Source organism: Pristis pectinata, chromosome X (genome assembly GCF_009764475.1).
Source record: "Pristis pectinata isolate sPriPec2 chromosome X, sPriPec2.1.pri, whole genome shotgun sequence".
NCBI lineage: Eukaryota > Metazoa > Chordata > Chondrichthyes > Rhinopristiformes > Pristidae > Pristis > Pristis pectinata.
This window is the reverse complement of record NC_067450.1, coordinates 456,654-484,246: the sequence shown is the minus strand read 5'-3', so window position 1 is coordinate 484,246 and position 27,593 is coordinate 456,654. Positions and strand designations below refer to the sequence as shown.

General features: G+C 61.2%; 1 protein-coding gene across 1 annotated transcript in view; it reads left to right on the top strand.

The window, feature by feature from the left end:
- LOC127566888 (low-density lipoprotein receptor-related protein 1-like) overlaps positions 1–27,593 on the top strand; it is a 177,398-nt gene that overhangs the window by 60,160 nt on the left and 89,645 nt on the right. Inside the window, 24 exon segments of the mRNA XM_052009403.1 lie at positions 656–772; positions 2,470–2,519; positions 2,521–2,551; positions 7,465–7,484; positions 7,486–7,633; positions 8,698–8,880; positions 10,328–10,534; positions 11,455–11,498; positions 11,500–11,695; positions 12,263–12,467; positions 13,563–13,590; positions 13,593–13,762; positions 16,478–16,643; positions 17,006–17,249; positions 18,284–18,415; positions 19,154–19,183; positions 19,186–19,380; positions 21,383–21,396; positions 21,398–21,470; positions 21,473–21,557; positions 23,442–23,536; positions 24,570–24,719; positions 26,046–26,183; positions 27,181–27,306. Coding sequence (XP_051865363.1) covers positions 656–772; positions 2,470–2,519; positions 2,521–2,551; positions 7,465–7,484; positions 7,486–7,633; positions 8,698–8,880; positions 10,328–10,534; positions 11,455–11,498; positions 11,500–11,695; positions 12,263–12,467; positions 13,563–13,590; positions 13,593–13,762; positions 16,478–16,643; positions 17,006–17,249; positions 18,284–18,415; positions 19,154–19,183; positions 19,186–19,380; positions 21,383–21,396; positions 21,398–21,470; positions 21,473–21,557; positions 23,442–23,536; positions 24,570–24,719; positions 26,046–26,183; positions 27,181–27,306 — 2,847 coding nt within the window.

Below are 27,593 nucleotides of genomic sequence, written 5' to 3'. Positions count from 1 at the left end.
GGAGAGGGAGAGCAGGCTGAAATCTCACGCCTTCCCCCCCCCACCTCCCCCATCAGTTGGGAGAGGTAATGTGGCGGATGTGGAGTGCATGGACTAACTCCATCCAGGGAAGTGGGGAGTGTCCCGTCACAGCCCTGACCTGTGGACGGGGTGAGAGGTAATGTGGCGGATGTGGAGTGCATGGACTAACACCACCCAGGGGAGTGTCCCGTCACAGCCCTGACCTGTAGACGGGGTGAGAGGTAATGTGGCGGATGTGGAGTGCATGGACTAACTCCATCCAGGGAAGTGAGGAGTGTCCCGTCACACCCCTGACCTGTGGATGGTGGGAGAGGTAATGTGGCGGATGTGGAGTGCATGGACTAACCCCACCCAGGGAAGTGAGGAGTGTCCCGTCACACCCCTGACCTGTAAATGAGGGGGAGAGGTGATGTGGAGCGTGTGGGCTCTCCGCACTGCGGCCACTGTGTGCCGGTGGTGGAGGGAGATGGAGTAGGTGGGATGGGGTGCCGATCAAGTGGGCTGCCTTTGTCTGCTGGTGGACCCTGGGAGCTCTGTGATGGTGAGATGGTTGGGGTTACGCCATTCCAGCCCAGTTGTGGTTGCACTCATTGAGCCTGTCTCTCTCTCTCCCTGACCTACCCCTCCCACTCAGCACGCACCTGCCCACCCAACCAGTTCTCCTGTGCTAATGGACGGTGCATACCCAACTCCTGGACCTGTGACTTGGATGACGATTGCGGGGATCGGTCGGACGAGCCTGCGTCTTGCGGTAGGTGTTGGCGAGTCATGGAGTCCTGGAGACCCAGTTCTAGAGTCACACAGCACGGAGGCAGGCCCTTTGGCCCAACCGGTCCGTGCCGACCAAGATTCCCATCCCAGCCGGTCCCATTTGCCCGCGTTTGGCCCATATCCCTCTTAACCTTTACCATCCACGGACCTGTCCGAGTGTTGTTAATGTACCTGCCTCACCCACTTCCTCTGGCAGCTCGTTCCACGTATGGACCACCCTCTGGGTGAAGAAGTTGCCCCTCGGGTCCCCTACTAAATCTCTTTCCTCTCTCACCTTAAACCTGTGCCCTCTAGTTCTTGATTCCCCAACCCTGGGGGGGGGAAAGACTGTGCGCATTCACCCTATCGATGCCCCTCGTGGGTTTATACACCTCTGTAAGGTCACCCCTCACGCTCCAAGGAATAAAGTCCCAACCTGCCCGACCTCTCTCTGTAACTCAGTCCCTCGAGTCCCGGCAACATCCTCGTGAATCTCCCTCTGTGCTCTTTCCAGTTTAATGGCATCTTTCCTACGGCAGGGCGACCAGAACCGAACGCAGTGCTTCAACATCCATCACAAATGCAACATAACGTCCCAACTCAGTGCCCTGACTGGTGTAGGCCAGCGTGCCGAGCGGCTTCTTCACCACCCTGTCTACCTGCGACGCCACTGTCAGGGAACCGTGTACCTGTGCCCCGAGGTCCCCCTGTTCTACAACACTCCCCTGTCATTTACCAGTCTCTCTATGTACCTGTACCCCGAGGTCCCCCTGTTCTACAACACTCCCCGGGGGCCCTGCCATTCACTGTGAAAGTCCGACCCTGGTTTGTCTTCCCAAAACGCAACACCTCGCACTGATCCGAATTAAACTCCATCTGCCACTCCTGGGCCCACTGACCCAACTGATCGAGGTCCCTCTGTCGACCCTGATAACCACCTTCAGTGTCGACCACCTTATTTTAAGTGTCATCTGCCAACTTACATTCCTGCGTGTTTGAATTGCCGTCCCAGACCGCGATGCACCCGGTCAGGACACTTCCAAGGGGACATCTGTAGAGGTTTGTCGGTCTGTTCGGTGACAAGCCCGACCTCCTTCACCTCCTGAGGGAGCAGAGACGCTGTCTGTGTGCTGCCCCGGGAAACGAAGTTCATTGTGTTGCGATGCAGTCAGATTGTTGCTGTACATCCCTCCCCACCATCCGCACGGGAACGCAGGAAGCCACGGAGAGCAGTGGACCCAGCCCCAATACATCACGGGCACATCCCTCCCCACCGTCGGGAGTGTCTACAGGAGGCGCTGCCTCAAGAAGGCGACGTCCGCCGTCAGAGATCCGCCCACCCTCCGGGCCGGGCCGTCTCCTCGCAGCTCCCGTCGGGCAGGAGGTACAAAAGCCTGAAGTCCCCACACCACCAGGTTCAGGGACGGTGGCTTCCCTTCAACCATTCGGTTCTTGAACCGACCGGCACAACCCTGATCACTGCCTCAGTACAGCAACACTGGGACTGCTCTGCACTGCAGTGGACTTGGTTTTTGGTTCCTTCTTGTGGAAATGGTGTCTTAATTTTTGTCTATCTTGCGAATGTTGTGTCTCTGACGCCCTGTGCTTGTGATGCTGCCGCAGGTAAGTTTATCGTTGTGCCCGTGCACACACGGGGACTTCTGTGACAGTGACTTCCCCTGTGACTGTTCTCCACAGCCTATCCCACCTGCTTCCCATTGACACAGTTCACCTGCAATAACGGGCGAGTGCATCAACATCAACTGGCGCTGTGACGCTGGTGAGTAATGTAAAAACACCCCTCCCTCTGTGTTACCTCCCCACCTACCCCCCGCCTCCTGCCCGACCCAGTCTCGCTTGTCTCAGTGTGGGCGGGGACGGGAATCAGCAGCAGGAGACGTCGCCATCCACCCCGTTTTCCCCCCCCCCCCCCCACCCTTCCCTCTTCCTCCCCTCCCAGGGATTGCCTGAATATCAACGTAGAGAATCCCCACCGGAGGACAACGCGTCCAGAACGTGCAGTGAAACACTCGGCTGTCACGGGCAGCGTCTGCGGGGGGCCGATGTTTCCGCTGTGGGAGGTGGGGGCGTCAAGCAGGGTATCGGTATTGTGTTGGTTTATTATTATCACTGGTACCGAGGTCCAGTGAAAAACTTGTCCTTGCAAACCGATCGTACAGGTCAATTCATTACACAGTGCAGTTACATTGGGTCAGTACAGAGGGCACTGAGGTAGTACAGGTAAAAACAATAACAGTACAGAGTAAAGTGTCACAGCTACAGAGAAAGTGCAGTGCAATAAGGTGCAAGGTCACAACAAGGTAGATCGTGAGGTCAGAGTCCATCTCATCGTATAAGGGAACCATTCAATAGTCTTATCACCGTGGGGTAGAAGCTGTCCTTGAGCCTGTTGGGACGTGCCCTCAGGCTCCTGTATCTTCTGCCCGATGGGAGAGGGGAGAAGAGAGAATGACCCGGGTGGGTGGGGTCTTTGATTATGTCGGCTGCTTCACCAAGGCAGCGAGAGGTAAAGACAGAGTCCGCGGGTGGGGAGGCTGGTGTCTGTGACGCGCTGGGCTGTGTCCACAACTCTCTGCAGTTTCTTGCGGTCCCGGGCAGATCAGTTGCCGTCCCAAGCCGTGACATGTGGGGGAGGGGAGAAAGTGACCTCTGCGGGCTCTCCCCCAGGGTCGTGGGCGGGGCAGGACTCAGACTCAGACTAATTCTCCCGCACGCATTTAAAGCCTGTTTCGAGCAAGCGATCTTATGGGACTGATCGCGAGGCCGAGTTAGGTGGATTGTTCCACGAAATGGCAAAAGCTGTGCCCAGACTGATGCCTCGTGGGTCCCGGCCAGAGGACTGACCTTCCTGACTTGTGGGAGGTCGGTGGGGGAGTCTGTTCCCGGGGATCGTAACCCTGCGCACAGTGGGTTCCACCATCTGTCGGGAGGGGACAGAGTCAGAGAGGTGGGGGGGGGGGGGAGGGTGGAGAGTGGGGACAGAGAGGCAGAGACTGGAACTGTGCACGGTGCTCCCGGTGTGGGTCTGACCCAGGGATAGGGAGAGGGGAACCGTGCCCGGTGTGGGTCTGACCCGGGGATAGGGAGATGGGAACTGTGTATGGTGCTCCTGGTCTGACCCAGGGATAGGGAGACCCCTGAGCCACTCACGTCCTAGCCGCCACTCCCTGCTGCTGATTGCCCTCCCCTCCTCCCTACGTCCGTGTTTCTGTGTTTGTGTCTGTCTCTCTGTCTCTGTGTCTTGGTTGGCTTCAGTACGTCTTGTGGTGTCTCACCCTCCCTGCCAACTTTGTGTTCTGTTCGCCCGTTTTGTATGTTGCAGACAATGATTGTGCAGATGTCTCTGACGAAGAGGGCTGTCCACTGCTTGACGGTCAGTGTGTGTAGAAGCAGCCTGCATGCATCCCCTCTCCCTGCAGGACCCCTGGGCTAGACGCTAACCCCCCCCCCCCCCCCGTCTCCATCTGCCGGCAGGGGGAAACGGGAGGGGCATTTAATCTCTCGAACCACCAGCATTTTCCAAACGCAGATCGCCTTCTCCAGCTTGGCGGTCAGTCGGGATAAAGGTCCCGTCGACCTCTCTGTGCCTCTTACGTGCTTTCACCAGGTTACCCCTCCGCCACCACCACCCCCCCACTTACCCCTTACTCCAGGGAAGAGAAGGCAGGAGATCTGTTCTGGCATGGTCAACGTATTTTAAATTTAAGTTTAATTTACAGCGTGGTAACAGGCCCTTCCCGCCCAACGAGTCCGCGCTGCCCATTTTAAACCCAAATTAACCTACCCGTACGTCTTTGCAATGTGGGAGGAAACCGGAGCACCCGGAGGAGACCTACGCAGACGCGGGAGAACGTACAAACTCCTTACAGACAGCGACGGGAATCGAACCCCGATCGCTGGCGCTGTAATAGCGTCGCGCCAAGAGTGGAATGGAGGGCCCCAGGAGTTGCAAGCGCAAACTTCCCCCAAAAGAGCAGCCTCACAGGTCGACGAAGGTGTTCGGCACGCTGGCCTTCATCGGTCAGGGCACTGAGTACAGGAGTCGGGAGGTTACGCTGCGGTTGTACAGGACGTCGGTGAGGCCGCACTTGGAGCACTGTGTTTTATAAAGCTGGAATGTGACTTCCCGACTCAGTGCCTTGATCGATAAAAGCAAGCACAGAAAAGCCGCTCCAGAGAGAACAACACGAGTCTGTCGGACCTCTCCTTGTAGCTCACGCTCTCTAATCCGGGCAGCATCCTAATGAACCTGTCCTGCACCCTCTCCAAAGCCCCCCACACCCTTCCCGTAACGGGGGGCGACCAGAACTGGACGCGATACTCCAGATGCGGCCTGACTGGAGTTTTATACAGCTGCAACGTGACCTCCCGAATCTTGACCTCAGTGGCCCGACCGATGAAGGCGAGCGTGCCATACGCCTTCTTCACCGCCCTGTCGACCTGTGCGGCCACTTTCAGGGGAGCTGTGGACTCGGACCCCTGTTGAGGGTCCTTGCCGTTCACGGTGTCCTGTCCGCCTTACGTCTGACCTCCCAAAAGTGCAGCGCCTCACGCCGGCCCGGACCAAGCTCCCAATCTGCTGCTTATCTGCAGCCGATCCACATCCCCGCTGTGTCCTCTGGCGGACTTCTCCGCCGCCTGGGCACTGGACGGGCTGGGGCACTCTTCCCAGGAGTGACCTGAGGGAGTTTCGTAAAACCGTGAGGGGCGCAGACAAGGTGGACGATCGCCGTCTTTGTCCTGCCCCCACCCCCAAGGGGAGGGGAGTCCGAAACTAGCAGGCGCAGGTTGAAGGCGAGAGTTGGAAGATCAACAGCGTTCTCCCAAACTGGCCCGATTAAACCCCACACCTGGCCGTTTCTCCGCCCGCGTCTGGATCAGAAGGGGTGGTCTGTCTCGTGGGGATGGGCGCACGACCCTCTTCTCCGATCCCCAGCCCCATCCCCGATTTGCACGCAGCTCGGGAGCTCGGGATTTGCAGCAAAATGCTGGTTGACACAGCAGGAGGCGACGCGCGGGGTTTAGTCTTGCGGCAGGTGTGTGGATTTTAATCTGTCTGCTTTCGCTCACGACCTGCTGTGGTTTGGAGAGAGAGAGAGAGAATTAAATCCTTGGGGAGGGGGAGGGAGCTGAAAAGTAGCTGTGCCTGGCTTGATGCCGCTCCCAGTTAGAGCGATGCTTGGGGAACCTCCCCGTACCCTGGCGGTGTGCTCCTGTTCCTCTCCCTCCTCATACACTTCAATCTGCTGCTCTGCCCCGGCTCCCCTGCGCTCTCTCCCCCCTCTCTCTCAGCCCCCCCCACGCTCTCTCCTCCCTCTCTCTCCAGTCCTCCTGCGCTCTCTCCCAGACCCCCCGCGCTCTCTCCACCAGACCCCCTGCGCGCATCTTTCCCAGACTGTGCTCCCTCCACCAGACCCTCCGCGCTCTCTCCTCCCTCTCCCAGCCCCCCTGTACTCTTCTCCTCCCTCTCTCCAAGCCCCCGCGCTCTTCTCCCCCCCCTCCCCTGCGCACGCGCTCTCACCCTGCTCTCTCTCTCCCCCCTCCCCATTCTCCCCGTCTCCCCTTTCCCCATTCCCCCCTCTCCTCACCCCTCTCTCCCCTGCCTCTTCCTCTCCCCCCACCCCTCCTGCGGCCTCTTCTCACTCCCTACGCCCTGCACCCCCACCTCTCATCCCTCCCCTCTCCCCTACCCCCCCTCCCTCTCTCGAGCACAACACCTCAGTGCGTGGGGGAGCTGGGTCACCGCACTAACCCCGACTAAACGCGTGTCCCCCCCCCCCCCACCCCGCATGAGAGCAGCCCACTCACGTGGTTTCCCGTCCCCCTCCCCCCTCTCCTCCCCCCACCCCACCCCCGTTAAACACGTCTTCCTGTGGGAAGCGGCTTACCCGGTGTCTGGGCAGGGGGGAGAACGGGGCCTGTCTGTGTCCGTCTGTGTCACTGTTGCTTGTCGAGTCTCCCCCACCCTGCCCACTCCCTCCCCCGTCTTGTGGCACATTCGACCCCCCCCCCCCCTCCCCCCGACCACCCTCGTCTCTGGGGGCTGTGGGGGTCTGGATTCGGGTCTGCAGGGCAGTGGGGGGGAGAGGGGAAGGTGGAGAGCTCCCACTCCCCATCCTCCCCTCGTCTCTCTCTCTCTCCCACCTCTCTGTCCCCTCTCTCTCTCCCCTCTCTGTACCCCTCTCTCTCCCCCCTCTCCCTCTCTCTACTCTCTCTCTCTACCCTCTCTCTCTCCCCCCTCTGTTCCCCCTCTCTCTACCCCCTCTCTCTCCCCTCTCTCTCTACCCCTCTCTCTCTCCCTCTCTCTACCTCTCTCTCTACCCCTCTCTCCCCCTCTCTCTCTCCCCCTCTGTTCCCCCTCTCTCCCCCTCTCTCCCCCCCCTCTCCCTCCCCCCCTCTCCCCTCCCCTCTCTCCCCTCCCTCTCTCTCCTCCTCTCTCCCCCCCTCTCTACTCCCTCTCCCCCTCTCTCTACCCCTCTCTCTCCCCTCTCTACCCCCTCTCTCCCCCTCTCTCTACTCCCTCTCTACCCTCCTCTTCCCCCTCTCTCTCCCCCTCTCCCCTCCCCCCTCTCTCCCCCCCCCCCCCCCCTCCCCAGTGACTCTGGGCCGTATCGCCTGGCACTCAATGCCCCTCCCTGCGGGCTGTCCTGTTCTCTCCCCCGGCCCCCACAGACAACGACTGTGGGGACGGCAAGCGATGAGGCCGGCTGTACGCACTCCTGCTCCAGCGCCCAGTTCAAATGCAACAGCGGCCGCTGCATCCCCGGGCACTGGACCTGCGACGCCGACAACGACTGCGGTGATTACAGCGACGAGACCAATGCCAACTGCACCAACCAAGGTGGGTGACACCTCCGTCCTCCGCTCCCCTCCCCTCCCTCCGTCCCCCCTCCCTCTGTCCCCGTCCTCCCTCCCTCCGTCCTCCGCTCCCCTCCCCTCCCTCCGTCCCCCCTCCCTCTGTCCCCGTCCTCCCTCCCTCCGTCCTCCGCTCCCCTCCCCTCCCTCCGTCCCCCTCCCTCTGTCCCCGTCCTCCCTCCCTCCGTCCTCCGCTCCCCTCCCCTCCCTCCGTCTCTCCGTCCCTCCATCCTCCCCTCCCTCCGTCCCTCCATCGTCCCTCCCTCCCTCCCCTCCCCTCCCTCCGTCCCCCCTCCCTCTGTCCCCTCCGTCCCACATCCCTCCGTCCCTTGCCTCCCCTCCTCTCCCTCCGTCTCTCCACTCCCTCCGTCCCTTCCTCCCTCAGTCTCTCCCACTCCCCCGTCTCTCCGTCCCTCCGTCCCCCCTCTCTCCGTCCCCCTCCCTCTGTCCCCCCGTCCCCCCTCCCTCCGTCTGTCCACTCCCCCGTCCTCCCTCCGACCCTCCACTTCCCTGTCCTCTCCGTCCCTCCATCCTCCCCTCGTTCTGTCCCCCCGTCCCCCCTCCTCCCTCCCTCCCTCCGTCCCACCTCCCTCCATCCCTCCCCTCCCATCCCTCCGTCTCTCCACTCTCCTCCGTTCCTCCGTCCTCCCCTCCTTCCGTCCCCCCTCCTTCTGTCCCCCCCGTCCCCCCTCCCCTCCCTCCGTCCCCCCCTCTCCTCCCTCTGTCTCTCCACTCCCCCGTCCTCCCTCTGACCCTCCGTCCTCTCCTTCCTCCCTCTCCCCTCCTCTGTCCTCCCCGTCCCCCCCTCCCCTCCGTCCCTCCCTCCGTCCCACCTCCCTCCGTCCCTCCCTCCCTCTGTTCCCTCCATCCTCCACCCCTGTCCCCCACCGTCCCCCCTCCACATCCTCCGTCCCCCCTCCCTCTCCCCCAGACTGCCCACCGCGCCCCTCCTATCCCACCCGTCCCCTCCGTCGGGAGGCCGAAGGTTACGACACCGACCACTGACCCCTCCACCCCTTGACGCTGTGTGTGTTTTATTCCCCCCCCCAGCCACCCGCCCCCCCGGAGGTTGTCACGGGGACGAGTTCCAGTGCCAGATGGACGGCCTATGCATCCCCATGCGCTGGCGGTGTGACGGGGATACCGATTGTGTGGACTCCAGCGACGAGCGCAGCTGCGAGGGAGTCACCCACATGTGCGACCCCAGCATCAAGTTCGGCTGCAAGGATTCCGGTGAGTGCCACCCGCTCCACCCTCTGCCCCCCCCCCCCCCTCCCACCCCGGAAGTGAAATCTCCGCTCAGGCCGCGTCTGGGTTATCGCGTCCAGTTCTGGTCGCCCCCCTGTTACAGGGAGGGTGTGTCGGGGGGGGGCTTTGGAGAGGGTGCGGGAGAGGTTCGCCAGGTCGCTGCCCGGATTAGAGGGCGCGAGCTATAAGGAGAGGTCGGACAGACTTGGGTTGTTCTCTCCGGAGGCGGCGGAGGCTGAGGGGAGAGGTTTATAAGATCACGAGAGGCACGGATAGAGCAGACAGCCGGGATCTTTCTCCCCCCAGGGCGGGAATGTCTAATACCAGAGGCCGTGCGTTTAAGGTGAGAGGGGGGAAAGTTCAAAAGGAGATGTGCAGGGCAGGTTTTTTACACAGAGAGCGGTGGGTGCCTGGAATGTGCTGCCAGGGGTGGGGGTGGAGGCAGATACGATCGAGGGTTTGAGGGACACATGAATATACAGGGGAGGGAGCATGTATGTTGTTTGGGAGCACCGTGTGTGTGTGTCTGTGTGTGAGGGTGTACATTGTGTCGGTGTGAGGATGTATGGGTTATATCGGTATGGGGCACTGTTTGCGTGGGTGGGTGTGGGATGGGATGTACTCTATGGGGACAGTGTGTGTGTGTGTGTGCGCGCGCGTGTGTGTGTGTGGGATGGGGTGTACTATATGGGGACTGTGTGTGGGATGGGGTGTATTATGTGGGGACACTGTGTGGTGGGGTGCACTATATGGGGACACTGTGTGTGTGTGATGGGGTGTACTTTTTGGAGGCACTGTGTGTGTGTGGTGTAGGGGGATGGGGCACATGATATGGAGACACTCCCTTTGTGCGTGCATATGTGTGTGTGATGGGGTGTACTATATGGGAACATTGTGTGTGTGTGATGGGGTGTACTTTTGGGGACTGTGTGTGTGTATGTGTGTGTGTGTGTGGGATGGGGTGTATTATATGGGGACACTGTGTGATGGGGTGCACTATATGGGGACCCTGTGTGGGTGTGTGTGGGATGGGGTGTACTATATGGGGGACACTGTGTGTGGGTGTTTGTGTGAGATGGGGTGTATTATATGGGGATTGTGTGTGTGTTGGGGGGGATGGGGTACATTATATGGAGACACTCCCTTTGTGTGTGTGTGTGTCTGAGATGGGGTGTACTATATGGGGACTGTGTGTGTGGGATGCTGTGTATTATATGGGGATTGTGTGTGTGGGGGGGGATGGGGTACATTATATGGAGACACTCCCTTTGTGTGTGTGTGTGTGTGGGATGGGGTGTACTATGTGGGGACACTGAGTTCGTGTGTGTGCGTGTGTGTGTGTGCAGGTCTCAGACCAGAGCACGGTTTGCCAGTCCTGACCCCAGCCCCGACCCCCACTGTAACCCCGCCGTTCCTCCCCCACCCCCGGCAGGCCGCTGCATCAGCAAGACCTGGGTGTGTGATGGGGATAACGATTGTGAGGACAACTCTGACGAGGAGAACTGCGAGGCACTGGTGTGCAAGCCCCCCTCCCACTCCTGCGCCAAGAACACCTCCGTCTGCCTGCCCCCCGAGAAGCTCTGCAACGGGATCAACGACTGTGCTGACGGCTCAGACGAGGGCGAGCTCTGTGGTGAGTGTCCGGGCCTGCCACTGACTTCCGGGGTCGGACACAGGGTGAGGCTCCCTCCGCACCGTCCCGTCACACACTCCCGGGGTCGGACACAGGGTGAGGCTCCCCCCGCGCCGTCCCGTCGCACACTCCCGGGGTCGGACACAGGGCGAGGCTCCCCCGCACCGTCCCGTCGCACACTCCCGGGGTCGGACACAGGGCGAGGCCCCCCCCGCACCGTCCCGTCGCACACGTCCCGGGGTCGGACACAGGGCGAGGCTCCCCCCGCACCGTCCCGTCGCACACTCCCGGGGTCGGACACAGGGCGAGGCTCCCCCCGCACCGTCCCGTCGCACACTCCCGGGGTCGGACACAGGGCGAGGCTCCCCCCGCACCGTCCCGTCGCACACTCCCGGGGTCGGACACAGGGCGAGGCTCCCCCCGCACCGTCCCGTCGCACACTCCCGGGGTCGGACACAGGGCGAGGCTCCCCCCGCACCGTCCCGTCGCACACTCCCGGGGTCGGACACAGGGCGAGGCTCCCTCCGCACCGTCCCGTCACACACAGACTCCCCCGGAATAAGGCAGCAGGCACAGGGAAACACTGCCCTCTTCAGGCTCCCATTCAAATCCCACACTTCAGCTTCCTGAAGAGTGAGCAGGGACGGGCAGTTTCCACCACCACACGCACCGCCGTAACCGAGTGTGTGACAGACGTTGTGCTGTAGCTGTGTCACTGTGTGTTTCACTGTTCCTCCCTCCTCCCCTCTCCCTGCCCCTCAACCCCTCCCCCTCCCCCACCTCTCCCTCCCCCTCTCTCCCCTTCTCCCTGCACCTCCCCCTCCCCCCTCTCTCTCCCCCTCTCTGCCCCTCCCTCACCCTCTCTACCCCCCACTCTCTCTCCCTCCCCCTCCCCCATCACCACCCCACCCACACCCGCAGATCAGTGCTCCTCAACAACGGAGGCTGCAGCCACAACTGCACGGTGGCCCCCCGGGGAGGGCATCGTCTGCTCCTGCCCCCTGGGCATGGAGCTGGGCGCGGACAGGAAGGCCTGTCAGATCCAGAGCTACTGCGCCAAGCACCTCAAGTGCAGCCAGCGCTGCGAGCAGTACAAGACCATCGTTAAGTGCTCCTGCTACCAGGGCTGGGTCCTACTCCCCGACGGCAAGAGCTGTGCCAGTTCCGGTGAGGGTCCGCGCTGGTTCCCGGAGGGGGGAGAGGCAGGGAGACGTAGGGAGGGAGGGGAGCTGTGGCCGTTTCTGGTTAGGGTCGATCCGTGCTGGTTCCTGGAGGGGAGGGAGGGAGGGAGCTGTGCCCGTTCTGGTGAGGGTCAATCTCTGAGGGTTCCCGGAGGGGGGAGATGGGAGGGGGAGCGAGGGAGGGAGGTCTGACGCAGGGATAGGGAGACGGGAACCGTACACAGTGCTCCCGTGTGGGACTGACCCAGGGACAGGGAGACGGGACCCGTGCACGGTGCTCCCGGTGTGGGTCTGACCCAGGGACAGGGAGACGGGACCCGTGCACGGTGCTCCCGGTGTGGGTCTGACCCAGGGAACAAGGAGAACGGGAACCGTGCACGGTGCTCCCGGTGTGGGTCTGACCCAGGGACAGGGAGACGGGAACCGTGCACGGTGCTCCCGGTGTGGGACTGACCCAGGGACGGGGAGACGGGAACCGTGCACGGTGCTCCCGGTGTGGGACTGACCCGGGGATCGGACTAACCTGGGCTCTCTGTGTGATATCTCCCTCCAGACCCATTCAAACCGTTCATTATATTTTCCAACCGACATGAGATTCGTCGCATCGACCTCCGCAAGGGGGAGTTCAGCGTGCTGGTCCCCGGTCTGAGGAACACCATCGCTCTGGATTTCCACCTGAACCAGAGCTCGCTGTACTGGACGGACGTGGTGGAAGACAAGATTTACAGGGGGAAGCTGTCTGAGGGCGGAGGTAGGTTGTTCCTGGTTCTGTCTCACTGCGTCACCCTCTCCTCTCTGCCCCCTCACCTCTCTGACTCTCTGGCCCCTCCATCAATCTGCCTCTCTCTCTCTCGTCTCTCTCTCTCTGTACCTCTTTTCTCTCTACACCTCTCTCTTTCTCTTCTCTCTCACTTCGTCACTCTCTTCTCTGTCTCTCTCTCTCCTCCGTCTCTGTATCTCACTATCACTGGTACCCTCTCTCACAGCCACCCTGTTACACTTTCTCTCTCTGCAACTCTGGACTCTTTCTGTCACATCCTCTTCCTCTCTCTCCCTCCCTCTCACACACACTGTCACCTCCCTTTTTCTCTCTCTCTCTCCCCCTCTCTCTGTCACACTCTCTGCCTCTCTCTCTGTTACTCCCTCCCTCTCACACACACTCAGTCACCTCCCTTCCTCTCTCTCGCTCTCTCTCTCTCTCGCTTTGTCACGCACTGTCTTCCCGTCACCTCCCTCGTGCTGTGCTGACCTTCCTGTCACACTCTGTCCCGTGTCCTCTCCCCCAGAGCTGCCGTGGAAGGTGGACGCTCGGTCTGGAGACCAGAGCATCGCGGGGAAGGGCGTGTCGTCGCGAGGTGAGTGGTGGTTGTGCTCTCCTTCCCCCCCCCCCCCCACCGCCCGTCTCCCACTCCCCCCCCCCGTCTCCCCCACCGTTCCTCCCTCCCCGTCTCCCTCCCCCCCGTCTCCCTCCCCCCCGTCTCCCTCCCCCCCATCTCCCTCTCCCCCGTCTCCCTCCCTCCCCGTCTTCCTCCCCACCGTCCTCCCTCACACCCCGCCTCTCTCTCTCTCTCTCTCTCTCTCGTCCTCCCCTCTCTCTCTCCCCTCCTTCAGCTGCCCCGGGTCCCCCAGCTCTGGAACTCCCTCCCTACACCTCCCCAGCTCTCTCTCTCCCCCCTCCTTCAGCTGCCCCGGGTCCCCCAGCTCTGGAACTCCCTCCCAATCACATTCCCCTCTTGAGATCAACTGCACCCACTTGCCCCAGAGTCTGCGCCCTCCGGGTCTTCCCTGGGGGAGCCGTGTCTCACGGATAACCCCGTCTGTCTCCCCCCCCCCCTCTCCCCACAGGCGTTGAGTAGCGTTGAGGTGGTGGTGCAGTACGGCCATGGCCACATCCCGAGGGCCTTGCCGTGGACTGGATCGCGGGGAACATTTACTGGGTGGAGAGCAACTTGGACCAGATCGAGGTGGCAAAGCTCGACGGCTCGATGCGCACCACCCTCATCGCCGGGGACATCGAACACCCTCGTGCCATTGCCTTGGATCCGCGGGACGGGTCAGTAACTCACCCCTCCTCCTCCTCCTCCTCCCACCCCCGGACCTCACTCGGCAAACCTCGGCGCCTTCCAGACCGAGCGAGGGGCTGCGAGCTCCCCCTCTGGGCAGTCCGTCGTGCACCGGGACGGGAGGGCTTGGGTTACAGGGAGAGGGGAGGCTCTCCTTCTCTATCTCTCTGCGTCTCTTTTCTCTCTCTCTCTCTCTCTTTTTCTGTCTCTTTTTCTCTCTGTCTTTCTCTATCCCTCTCTCTCCTTCTCTGTCTCTGTCTCCCTCTCTCTCTCTTCTCCCCTCTCGCTCTCTGTCTCGCTGTCTCTCTCTCGCTCTGTCTCTCTCTCTGTCTCTCTCGCTCTGTCTCTCTCTTGCTCTCTTCTCTCTGTCTCTCCCTCGCTCTCTCTGTCTCTCTCGCTCTGTCTCTCTGTCGCTCTGTCTCTCTCTGTCGCTCTGTCTCTCTCTTGCTTCCCCTCTCTCGCCCTGTCCCTCCCCCTCTCTCGCCTCCCTTTCTCTCTTTCTTCCCCTCTCCCCTCTACCCCCTCTCTCCCCCTCTCCTCTCCCCACCCTCTTTCTCTCTCTCTCCCTCCCTCCTCTCTCTCTCTCTCTCTCTCTCTCTCTCTCTCTCTCTCTCTCTCTCTCTCTCTCTCTCCATCTCTATTAGGACTGGACAGGCTGGGACTGTTTTCCCTGGAGCGAAGGAGGCTGAGGGGGGACCTTACTGAGGTTTTTAAAACCATGAGGGGCATAGGTAAGGTGGACGGTCACAGTGTTTGTTCCCCCAGGGGCAGGTAGTGTTGAGGGGGCAGGGAATCTGCAGAAGGACGTGGACAGGTTGGGAGACCAGGTGAAGAAGCGGCAAATGGGATACAGCGTGGGGAAGTGTACGGTCACGCGCTCTGGCAGAACGAATAAAGGTGTCGACTGTTTTCTAAACGGGGAGAGAATTCAGAAATCGGAGGTCCGAGTGCAGGATTCCCTGAAGGTTAACCTGCAGGTTGAGTCAGCAGTATGGTCAGACCACATTGGGAGCATTGTGAGCATTGTGAGCAGTTCTGGGCCCCGTATTGAAGGATCTGCTGGAGTCAGAGAAGGTCCAGAGAGGGTTTACGCAGATCCGGGGGGGTGAAAGGGTTAACGTACGAGGAACGTTTGATGTCTCTGGACCTGTGCTCGCTGGAGATTAGAAGGATGAGGGAGGGGGGATCTCAGGGAAACCTCCCAAATATTGAAAGGCCTGGACAGAGTGGATGTGGAGAGGATGTTTCCATCGGTGGGAGAGTCCAGGACCAGAGGGCACAGCCTCAGAATAAAGGGACGTCCCTTTAGAATAGAGATGAGGAGGAATTTCATCAGCCAGAGGGTGGCGAATCTGTGGAATCCATTGCCATGGATGGATGTGGAGGCCAAGTCATTTGGGTGTATAAAGCCGAGGTTGATAGATTGTTGATCAGTGAGGGCGTCAGAGGTCATGGGGAGATAGGCAGAAGAACGGGGTTGAGGGGGAAAAATAAGTCCGCCATGATCGAGTGGGGGACCAGACTCGAGGGGTCGAATGGCCTAATGCTACTCTGATGTCTTGTGGTCTGAAATGAGAGGGCTCGGGTTTAAGGTGAGAAGGGGGAAGATTCAAAGGGGCAACTTCTTCACCCAGAGGGTGGTCCGTACGTTGAACGAGCTGCCAGAGGGAGTGGGTGAGGCAGGTACATTAACAACACTCGGACAGGTCCGTGGATGAGAAGGTTCAGAGGGATATGGGCCAAATGCGGGCAGATGGGACCGGCTTAGGGGAGTGTAAAACTTGAGGTTTCGGGTGAGAGGGGACTGATCTGAAGGGGACGTGAGGGGCCAGTTTTTAACGCAGGAGTCATGGAAAATCTTTGACGGCAGACGTTGCCTACTTGAGGCAGGGCCTCCCGTAGCTACTCCCGACGGTGGGGAGGGATGTGCCCGTGATGTATGGGGGCTGGGTCCACTGCTGTCTGCAGCTTCCTGCCCATTCGAATCGCCGTCCCAGACCGCGATGCAACCGGTCGGACACTTCCAACGGGCACATCTGCAGAAGTTTCTTGGAGCGTTCGGTGACAAGCCCGACCTCCTGAGGAAGTAGAGACACTGGCGTGCCCTCCTTGTGATCGTGTCTGTGCGCTGGGCACGGGAAACGAAGTTCATTGCGGTCAGATTATTGCTGTACATCCCCAGCACCCACACGGGAATGCAAGAAGCCGCAGGGAGCAGTGGACCCAATGCATCACGGGCTCATCCCTCCCCACCGTCGGGAGTATCTACAGGAGGTGTCGCCTCAAGAAGGCAACGTCTGCCGTCAGAGATCCCCCGCACCATCCGGGCCGGGCCGTCTCCTCGCAGCTCCCGTCGGGCAGGACGTACAGAAGCCTGAAGTCCCCACACCACCAGGTTCAGGGACATCAGCTTCCCTTCAACCATTCGGTTCTTGAACCGACCGGCACAACCCTGATCACTGCCTCAGTACAGCAACACTGGGACCGCTCTGCACTGCAGTGGACTTTAAGTTTGGTTCTAATTGTGTTCTTTCTTGAATAATTTATCCTTTTCCTGTGAACATTGTGTCTCTGACACTCTGTGCCTGTGATGCTGCTGCAGGGAAGTTTTTCATTGCACCTGTGTACACACGGACGTGTGTGTGTGTGTGAGTGAGAGAGAGAGACAGTGAACTCTTGATCTTTCACACTCCTCTGCTCTGCAGGATACTGTTCTGGACGGACTGGGATGCAAGTCAACCTCGAATAGAAGCGGCCTCCATGAGTGGTGTGGGTCGCCGGTCCATCCACCGGGAGGTGGGAGCTGGCGGTTGGCCAAACGGGTTGACGGTCGATTACCTGGAACGGCGGATCCTCTGGATTGATGCTAGGTACAGGGGGCGATCGCGCAGGACCATCCTCCCCCGTCCACAGCACGGTGCTTCCTCAGTACTGTCTGTTCCATCTCTCCCTCCTCCTGCAGCTGCCCGGGTCCCCCAGCTCTGGAACTCCCTCCCTACACGCCCCCCCACCTCTCTCCCTCTCTCCTCCTGCAGCTGCCCCGGGTCCCCCCAGCTCTGGAACTCCCCTCCACCGCCTCTCTAACCCTCTCCTCCTTGAGCTGCAACATCCTCCACGCTGTCTAATCCCTCTCGCGCTCGGTGGAGTAGGATGCCCTGAACGTGGGGGTGGGATGTCGTTCTGGAAGGTGGGACGGTCGTTCAACTTCTCTTCCCCCCCAACCCCGGCAGGTCGGAAACGCCATCTATTCTGCGCTGTACGACGGCAGCAGGCTGATCGAAGTTCTGCGGGGCCATGAGTACCTCTCGCACCCCTTCGCGGTCACCCTGTACGGGGGAGAGGTCTACTGGACGGACTGGCGCACCAACACCCTGGCCAAGGCCAATAAGTGGACGGGGCACAACGTCACCGTGGTTCAGCGGACCAACACACAACCCTTCGACTTGCAGGTCTACCACCCCTCCAGGCAACCCCAGGGTGAGCACCCCGTCCACAGTGGCCTTCTTCGTTGTGGGGTGGGGTGGGGTGGGATCTGCTCGGGGGGACCTCCAGGCAACCCGAGGGTGAGCACCCCCAGTCAACCGTGGGCTCCTTTGTTTTGTGGGGTGGGGTGGGAATCTGCTCAGGGGGACCTCCAGGCAACCCCAGGGTAATTATCCCAGTCATAGAAACATAAAAAACCTACAGCAGAATTCAGGGCCCTTCGCCGACAAGCTGTGCCAAACATGTCCCTACCATAGAAATAACTAGGCTTACCCACAGCCCTCTATTTTACTCAGCTTCATGTACCTATCCAACAGTCTCTTAAAAGACCCTGTCGTATCCGCCTCCACCACCGTTGCCGGCAGCCCATTCCCCATACTCACCACCCTCTGAGTAAAAAAACTTACCCCTGACATCTCCTCTGTATCTGCTCCCCAGCACCTTAAACCTGTGTCCTCTTGTGGCCACCATTTCAGCCCTGGGGAAAAGCCTCTGACTATCCACACGATCAATACCTCTCATCATCTCATACACCTCTATCAGGTCCCCCCCTCATCCTCCGTCGCTCCAAGGAGAAAAGGCCGAGTTCCCTCAACCTGCTTTCATAAGCCATGCTCCCCAATCCAGGCAGCATCCTTGTAAATCTCCACTGCACCCTCTCTACGGCTTCCACATCCTTCCTGTAGTCAGGCGACCGTGGCTTCCTTCATTGAGGGTGGGGTGGGGTGGTTGGAGTGGGGTTCTCTCAGGTCTCTCCGTTCCACGGTGGGGGCGGGGGTCACACAGCACCGCAACTGAATCGAACCAGGCCCTTCGGTCCAACCCGTCCATGGTGCCCACCCGTTTGGCCCGTATCTCTCTCTGAACATTTCTTACCCATGGACCTGTCCGAGCGTCTTCCAAACGTTGTTGATGTACCTGTCACGCAACCGGGAAACAGGCCTTTCGGCCCAATATAATGTTCAAGATAGCCATTCACTGTGCTGCTGTCTTTGAGTGACCGTTGATCTTCTATCACAATGCTTCAGCTCCGAACCCATGTGCGGCCAATGGAGGGAAGGGACCCTGCTCGCACCTCTGCCTCATCAACTACAATGCCACGCCGTCCTGCGCTTGTCCCCACCTGATGAAGCTGGCCGAGGACAAGAAAACCTGTTTCGGTCAGCACCCGGTGACCTGTCGTCTCAGTGTCCACTGTACATGTGGCCAGGGCCAGAGGCTGCGACACTGGGACAGGAGGGGGGGTGGGGGGGTGGTCACGGAGACAAGGAGGGGTTCAGGGGAGGGAGGGAGTCACACAGATGGGGACAGGTGTAGTGGGGGGGGTCACAGAGACGGGGAGGGGGTGTAGGGGAGGGAAGGGGTGATGGAGACGGGGAGGGGGTGTAGGGGAGGGAAGGGGTGATTGGAGACGGGGAGGGGGTGTAGGGGAGGGAAGGGGGTGACGGAGACAGGGAGGGGGTGTAGGGGGAGGAAGGGGGTCACAGAGATGGGGAGGGGTATAGGGGGAGGGAGGGGGGCACAGAGACGGGGAGTGGGTGCAGGGAGGGGGGGGAGACGGGAGGGGGTGTAGGGGAGGGAAGGGGTGACAGAGACGGGGAGGGGATGTAGGGGAGGGAAGGGTGTCACAGAGGGAGGGGTGTGGGGGAGGCAGGGGTTCACGGAGACGGGGAGCAGTATAAGGGAGGGAGGGGAGCACAGAGACGGGTAGGGGAGGCAGGGGGTCACAGAGATGTGGAGGGGTATAGGGGAGGGAGGGGTCACAAGAGGGGTAGGGGTGTAGGGGAGGGAGGGGCTCACAGAGACGGAGAGGGGTGTAGAGTGGGGGGTGTCACACAGATGGGGAGGGGGATCCCCACCTGCGGAGACCTGACCTTGTGCCCCCTGGCCCGTTGCAGAGTTTAAGAAGTTCCTGCTGTACGCCCGTCAGATGAGATCCGGGGCGTGGACATCGAGAACCCGTACTACAACTTCATCATCTCCTTCACTGTGCCCGACATCGACAACGTAACCGTGGTGGATTACGATGCCGCGGAGCACCGCATCTACTGGTCTGACGTCCGCACCCAGACCATCAAACGCGCCTTCATCAACGGCACCGGGGTGGAGACCATCATCTCTGCAGGTTAGAGTTCGCTTCCAGCTCCCTCCTCGCTCTCCCTCCTCGCCGCCCCTCCCGCGGCGCTCCCCCCTCGCTGCCCCTCCGGCCACACCCTCTTCACCTGCAGCCTTGGTACTGCAGTGGGACTGTCGCCCAGTTACCGTTCTTCCCGAGGTCCAGAGTGGCCCCTGAACCCCGCCACGTCCCGTCCCCGTGCGGGCGACCAGCCACCGTTCCACGGCGCGGGGCTCCCCCCGCCGAGGTTGAACCCCGTGCGGGTGAAGTTTTGGCGGGGGGGGGATCATAGAACATCGAACACTACAGCACAGTACAGGCCCTTCGGCCCACAATGTTGTGCCGACATTTTATCCTGCTCTGAGATCTACCTAACCCTTCCCTCCCACATAGCCCCCCATTTCTCTATCATTCATGTGTCTGTCTAAGAGTCTCTTAAATGTCCCTGATGCATCTCCCCCCACAACCTCTGCCAGCAGTGGGTTCCACACACCCACCACTCTCTGTGTAAAAAACTTACCCCTGACATCCCCCTTATACCTTCCTCCAATCACCTTAAAATTATGTCCCGTCGTGTTAGCCATTGTCGCCCTGGGGAAAAGTCTCTGACTGTCCACTCGATCTGTGCCTCTTGTACACCTCTATCAAGTCACTTCTCATCCTCCTCCTCTCCAAAGAGAAAGCCCCAGCTCACTCAACCTATCCTCAAAAGACGTGCTCTCCAATCCAGGCAACATCCTGGTAAATCTCCTCTGCACCCTCTCTAAAGCTCCCACATCCTTCCTATAATGAGGCGACCAGAACTGAACACAATACTCCAAGTGTGGTCTGACCAGAGCTGCAACATCACCTCGCGGCTCTTGAACTCAATCCCCCGACTAATGAAGGCCAACACACCATACGCCTTCTTAACGAGGTCCAACAGATGTTCGGGAGGCAGATGTTCCGGAGGGCAGCTGATGCACTGGTCTTCATCGTGAAGGGGTTGGAGCTGTAGAACAGGGAGGTGTTATGTTCTGGTTGTACGGGGCATTGGGGAGTCCACACCTGGAGCACCGTGGACAGTTCTGGTCCATAACATCTGGGAAGAAGGATCCAGTGGTCCTCCCTGAGGCAGTCCGAAGGGGGTTCACTGGTGGTGGGGGGGGGTCCTGGGACGAGAGGGTTGTCCCATCAGGGAGGGGCTGGAGAGTTTGGGTCTGTGGCCCTCGGGGTTGGGGGATGGTTTAGAAGAACTGGGGGGTGGGGGCTGTTGGTGGGGGTAATGTTATTCAGACCTCGATGGGACGTGACAGGGGAAGTGTGGAGATGTTTCTCCAGGGGGAGGGTCTCGAAGGAGGGGTCGCGGTGATGGGGTTGGGGGCGGGTTGGTCGCTTAACACTGAGGTGGGTAGGGATGTCTTCGCTCAGAGGGAGGGGAGTCATTGGAACTCTCTGCCCCCCCGGTGGGGGAGGAACGAACGGCGGGTTGTTGGATGGGTGGAGGTGGATACCTGTTGGAAAGTTCGAGGGGATTGAGGGCCGTGGAGGGTGGGGGAGGTGGTGGAGGAGGGGAGGAGACCCCTGCTCCCGTGTTTGTGACCGGTTCGCGGAGGCTAATCTCTCTCCCCACCTCTCTCCCTCCCCCTCTCTCCCTCACCCTCCTTCTCCCTCCCCTCAACCCTCCCCCTCTCTCCCTCACTCTCCTTCTCCCTCCCCCCTCACCCTCCCCCTCCCTCCCTCACGCTCCCTCCCTCCCCCCTCAACCCTCACCCCTCTCCCTCCCCCTCACCCTCGTCCCTCACCCTCCTGCCCCTCACCCACTCCATCCTCCCTCTCCCTTCCCCCTCACTCTCACCCCTAACCCTCTCCCTCCTCACCCTCTCTCTCCCTCCCCACCCTCCCCCTCACACCCCTCTCCTCTCCCCCTCATCCTCCCTCTCCTATCCCTCCCTCCCCGCTCCCCACTTCCCCCTCTCCCTCCCCTCCCTCCCCCTCCCACTGTCTGTCCCCCACACCCCTCCCCACGCAGACCTGCCCAACGCCCAACGGCCTGGCCATCGACTGGGTCTCCAGGAACCTCTTCTGGACCAGTTACGGGGCGAACAAGAAGCAAATCAACGGGCTCGGCTGGACGGCAGCTTCAAGAACGCAGTGGTTCAGGGGCTGGACAAACCCCACTGCCTGGTCCTGCACCCCCTGCTGGGGTAAGGCATCCCCCCCCCCTCCCCTCCCCTCCGTCCCCCACCTCCTCACCCCTCCCCGTCCCCTCCCTCTACCCCTCCCTCCCCTCCCCCCTTACACCCCCCACCCCTGCTGGGGTAAGGCATCCCCCCCCCCTCTCCTCCGTCCCCCACCCTCCTCACCCCTCCCCGTCCCCTCCCTCTACCCCTCCCTCCCCTCCCCCTTACACCCCCACCCCCTGCTGGGGTAAGGCATCCCCCCCCCTCCCCTCCCCTCCGTCCCCCACCTCCTCACCCCTCCCCGTCCCCTCCCTCTACCCCTCCCCTCCCCTCCCCCTTACACCCCCACCCCCTGCTGGGGTAAGGCATCCCCCCCCTCCCCTCCCCTCCGTCCCCCACCTCCTCACCCCTCCCCGTCCCCTCCCTCTACCCCTCCCTCCCCTCCCCCTTACACCCCCACCCCCTGCTGGGTAAGGCATCCCCCCCCCCTCTCCTCCGTCCCCCCACCTCCTCACCCCTCCCCGTCCCCTCCCTCTACCCCTCCCTCCCCTCCCCCTTACACCCCCACCCCCTGCTGGGGTAAGGCATCCCCCCCCTCCCCTCCCCTCCGTCCCCCACCTCCTCACCCCTCCCCGTCCCCTCCCTCTACCCCTCCCTCCCCTCCCCCTTACACCCCCACCTCCGGCTGGGGTAAGGCATCCCCCCACCCCACCCCCCTCCCCGTCCCCCTTCCCCCACCCCTCCCTCCTCCCGCTCCTTTCACCACCTCCTTCCTTCCCCTCCCCATCCCCATCCCCTCTCATCCCTCGAGATGCAGAGAGGATCTGAGGGGTGTAGAGAGGGCAGGAAACTTCTCTCCACTCCAGAGGGAGGTACAACTAGAGGACACAGGTTGAGGGGGAGGAGATGTAGAGAGGATCTGAGGGGTTGTAGAGAGGGCAGGAAACTTCTCTCCACTCCAGAGGGAGGTACAACTAGAGGACACAGGTTGAGGGGGAGGAGATGTAGAGGGGATCTGAGGGGTGTAGAGAGGGCAGGAAACTTCTCCCCACACCAGAGGGAGGTATAACTGGAGGACACAGGGTGAGGGGGAGGAGATGTAGAGGGGATCTGAGGGGTGTAGAGGGGGCAGGAAACTTCTCTCCACTCCAGAGGGAGGTACAACTAGAGGACACAGGTTGAGGGGGAGGAGATGTAGAGGGGATCTGAGGGGTGTAGAGAGATCAGACTGCAGGAAACTTCTCCCCACACCAGAGGCAGATAAAACTTCAGTGGGGAGGGGATGTGAGGGGGACGTCCTTCACCCAGAGAGCGGTGAGGACCCCGAACGCTCTCCCGGAGGAAGCGGAGACTCTGGCGGCGTTGGAGAAGTGTCTGGACGGGCCCTTGATTCACACCCAGATGGGGGAAGTCCAGGGGCCAGGTGCCGGCAGATGGGATCGACGCGGACGGGGCGGTGGGTGGGACGGAGGGAATGTTTGCCTGCTGTACCCAGTCGGGGACCTCCCCACTCACGATCCCACCCTCTGCTGCCCGGGGGAGGTGGTTGTATGCATCGGTCGGGGCTTCGAGGTTCTCTGACAAGTCTCACTCTCTGCCTCGCGGTCAATGTTTGTGGAGGGTTCGTATCATTAACCCCCGTTCTCTCTCGCTCTCTCTTTCTCCATCCCTTCCTCTCCCTCTTCCCTCTCTCCCTCCCTCCCCCCCTCCCTCTCTCCCTCCCCTCTCCCTCCCCCTCTTCCTCTCCCCCTCTCCCTCCCCCTTTCTGCCTCCCCCTCTCCCTCCCCCTTTCCCCTCCACCCTCTCCTCTCCCTCTCTCTCCCCCCCTCCCTCTCCCTCCCCCCTTTCCCTCCCTCCTCTCACCCTCTCTCCCCCCCAATCCCTCTCCTCCCTCCCTCCCTCCCTCAGCAAGCTGTTCTGGACGGACGGAGACACCATCAACTCTGCCAACATGGACGGTACCAACAGGACGACTCTGCTTACCAATCAGAAGAGACCCGTGGGTGAGCTCCGCCGGGGGTTTGGGGGCGGCGGGGTGGGGGTTGTGGGGTGGGGTTTGGGGGTGATGGAACCTCGGGGGGGGGGGGAGGAGGAGGAGGGTCGGCTTCCTACTCTGAGTCCCTCTGACGAGCCCTCTTTGATTCATGTGACTTGGGGGGTGGGGGGGGGGAGGGTGAGGGAAGGGGGTGAGAGGAAGGGGGGAGAGAAAATGGCAGGGAGGGTGGAGGGAGAATGAGGGAGGGAGGGAGACCAACCCCACGCGCTCCCTGCTGGGGTTCGAACCCCCTGTGCCTCGAGGCTACCCTGTGCCCACTTGCCCTCAGCCGCAGCCCTGGGGGAGGGGGCGCGGACTCGGTCGGTCCGAGTGCGGTCATCTGATTGACCGGAGGGTTCGGTGGGTGGGAGGGAGTGCGGACTTGGTAGGTCTGACTGCGGTCATTTGATTGGACAGTTCGATAGGTGTGGGAGGGGGCGCGGACTTGGTCAGTCTGAGTGCGGTCATTTGATTGACCGGACGGTTCGGTGGGTGTGGGAGGGGGCACGGACTCGGTTGGTCTGAGTGCGGTCATCTGATTGACCGGACGGTTCGGTGGGTGTGGGAGGGGGTGCGGACTCAGTCGGTCTGAGTGCAGTCATCTGATTGACCGGACGTTTCGGTGGGTGGGAGGGAGTGCAGACTTGGTCGGTCTGACTGCGGTCATTTGATTGACCGGACAGTTCGGTGGGTGGGAGGGAGTGCAGATTTGGTCGGTCTGAGTGCGGTCATTTGATTGACCGGACGGTTCGGTGGGTGGGAGGGAGTGCAGACTTGGTCGGTCTGACTGCGGTCATCTGATTGACCGGACGGTTCGGTGGGTGGGAGGGAGTGCAGACTTGGTCGGTCTGACTGCGGTCATTTGATTGACCGGACAGTTCGGTGGGGTGGGGGTCAGTGTGGGAGCGGGTGCGGACTCGGTCAGTCTGAGTGTGGTCATCTGATTTACCGGGCTGTTCGGTGGGGTGGGGGCGGGTGTGCCTTGTTCTTCCCGGCCGCAGGGCTGTCGATCGACTACAGCGAGGAGAGGCTGTACTGGATCAGCTCGGAGAACGGGACCATCAGCCACTGCGCTCTGGACGGCAGCGACCTGGTCGTCATCGAGAGCATGCAGGGTCAGCTCACCAAGGCGACAGCGCTGGCCGTCATGGGTGAGTCCTCCCTCTCCCGTCGTGTCCGTGCGGGAGGGAGCGCGGGCGGAGAACCGGCAAGGGTGTCGCCCGGGGACCCGAGGGGCTGGGAGAGAGGTTGAGTGGGTCGGGACCTTGGAGCGGAGGGGAGTTTACTGTTATTTTATTACGGTACCATTTTTTTAATCTGTTGCATGTTGCTGAGCCGTTTGGTGACAATTATTTGATTGCAATTAACTTTTCAGGGTTAAGTTGTACAGTCGAATAAATGTCACCAAACAACTCAGCACCTTGAAATACATAAAATAAGGTGGTTTTCAACAAGTTACTACGTAGTTTTAAGTGCAGAAAATGACACTAGAATGAATTGATGCATTCGCCATTGAAAATGCTGTTTTAGCCAGTCTGGAAGTTTTGTAATACGTTGCGATTAAGTTGACAGAGGGAGCTCGGTGTACGAGGGTGGGACACACACACCGTGAACGGTGGGGAGTGCGGAGGGACAGAGGGATACTAGGGTAGGACACACACACCGTGAACGGTGGGGAGTACGGAGGGACAGAGGGACCTCGGTGTATGAGGGTGAGACACACACACACCGTGAACGGTGGGGAGTGCGGAGGGACAGAGGGACCTCGGTGTACGAGGGTGGGACACAGATGCACCGTGAACGGTGGGGAGTGCGAAGGGACAGAGGGATACAAGGGTAGGACACACACGCACCATGAACGGTGGGGAGTGTGGCGGGACAGAAGAACCTTGTTGTACGAGGTTGGGGGACACACACCGTGAATGGTGGGGAGTGTCGAGGGACAGAGGGACCTCGGTGTACGAGGGTAGGACACGCACACCGTGAACGGTAGGGAGTGCGGAGGGACCTCGGTGTACGAGGGTCGGACACGCACACCGTGAACGGCAGGGAGTGCGGAGGGACCTCGGTGTACGAGGGTCGGACACGCACACCGTGAACGGCGGGGAGTGCGGAGGGACCTCGGTGTACGAGGGGAGGACATGCACACCGTGAACGGCGGGGAGTGCGGAGGGACAGAGGGACCTCGGTGTACGAGGGTAGGACACGCACACCGTGAACGGTAGGGAGTGCGGAGGGACCTCGGTGTACGAGGGTCGGACACGCACACCGTGAACGGTGGGGAGTGCGGAGGGACCTCGGTGTACGAGGGTCGGACACGCACACCGTGAACGGCAGGGAGTGCGGAGGGACCTCGGTGTACGAGGGTCGGACACGCACACCGTGAACGGCGGGGAGTGCGGAGGGACAGAGGGACCTCGGTGTACGAGGGTAGGACACAAACTTGACGCCTCTCTCTGCCTCCCCCCCACCCCCAGGTGACCGTCTGTGGTGGGCCGACCAAGGGTCAGAACAGATGGGGACCTGCTCCAAGGACGGCTCGGACGTGGTGGTCCTGAGGAACAGCACCACCCTGGTCATGCACATGAAGGTCTACGACGAGGAGATCCAGACCGGTGAGTGGGGGGGCGGTGGTGGGGGGGTGGGGGGGGAGATACTGACTGATGAGGGAGGTGGGTGAACAACTGCAGGGAGGGATGGAGGAGGGGGAGAGGGGGGAGGAAAGGGGGGGGAGGCGGGGAGGGGGAGGGGATGGGTGGTGGGGGAGGGGGTGGGGTGAGGGGGACAGAGGGGGTGGGGAGGGAGGACGGAGGGGGTGGGGTGAGGGGGGACGGAGGGGGTGGGGAGAGGGGGGGACGGAGGGGGTGGGGGAGAGGGGACGGAGGGGTGGGGTGAGGGGACGGAGGGGGTGGGGTGAGGGGGGACGGACGGGGTGGGGAGAGGGAGGGAGGGTGATGGGGTGGGGAGAGGGGGATGGAGGGGGTGGGGAGAGGGGATGGAGGGGGTGGGGTGAGGGGGACGGAGGGGGTGGGGGAGAGGAATGGGGTTGGGGCTCCCGAGTCCACTCTGTCCCCTTTGATCAGGCTCTCCCATCACTTCGACTGCCCCCCCCCCACCCCCATCTTTCCCATATCCCGGCACATTTCCGCTCCCCCGATCTTCTCCTTCGGAAAACAGAACGAACGGGAGCGTTCAGCCAGCCGGTGAATCCCAACGCCTCCCATTCAGTGTCCCCCGAACCTCCCCCACCCCCCGGTGATCTCCAACGCCCCCATTCAGTGTCCCCCTGAACCTCCCCCACCCCCCGGTGATCTCCAACGCCCCCATTCGGTGTCCCCCTGAAGCTCCCCCACCCCCCGGTGATTTCCAACACTCCCATTCGGTGTCTCCCTCATTCCCTGCTCCGAAGGGAACGTAGTTCTGAACTCTCCCCCCACTTACCCTCCCCCAGAACTCTCTGCTGGTGTGTCCCTCACCGCCCACCCCCTCATTCCCACCAAAAGAAAAGGGCTTGGTGGACCTGGCAGCTTCCTTCCTCTGCTTGTTTCTGCCGCTGACCGCTCGATCTCTACCCCCCAACCCCTGCCTCTCCCCACCCCTCCCGGGTCACAGGAAGGAACCCTTGCAGCAAGAAGAACGGGGACTGCTCGCAGCTCTGCCTGCCCAACTCCCCCACCACCAGGTCCTGCATGTGTACGGCCGGCTACAGCCTGAGGAGCAGTCAGCGATCCTGCGAAGGTGCGTAAGCCTGGGGTGTGTGCGGTGGGGGTGTTGGCAGGGGTGGGAGTGTGTTGGAATTGGTTTATTATTGTCACTTCTACCGAGGTCCCATGAAAAACTTGTCTTGCAGACTGATCGTGCAGGTCAATTCATTACACAGTGCCGTTACATTGAGTCAGTACAGAGTGCATTGACGTAGTACAGGTAAAAACAGTAACAGTACAGAGTAAAGTGTCACAGCTACAGAGAAAGTGCAGTGCAATAAGGTGCAAGGTCACAACAAGGTAGATCGTGAGGTCAGAGTC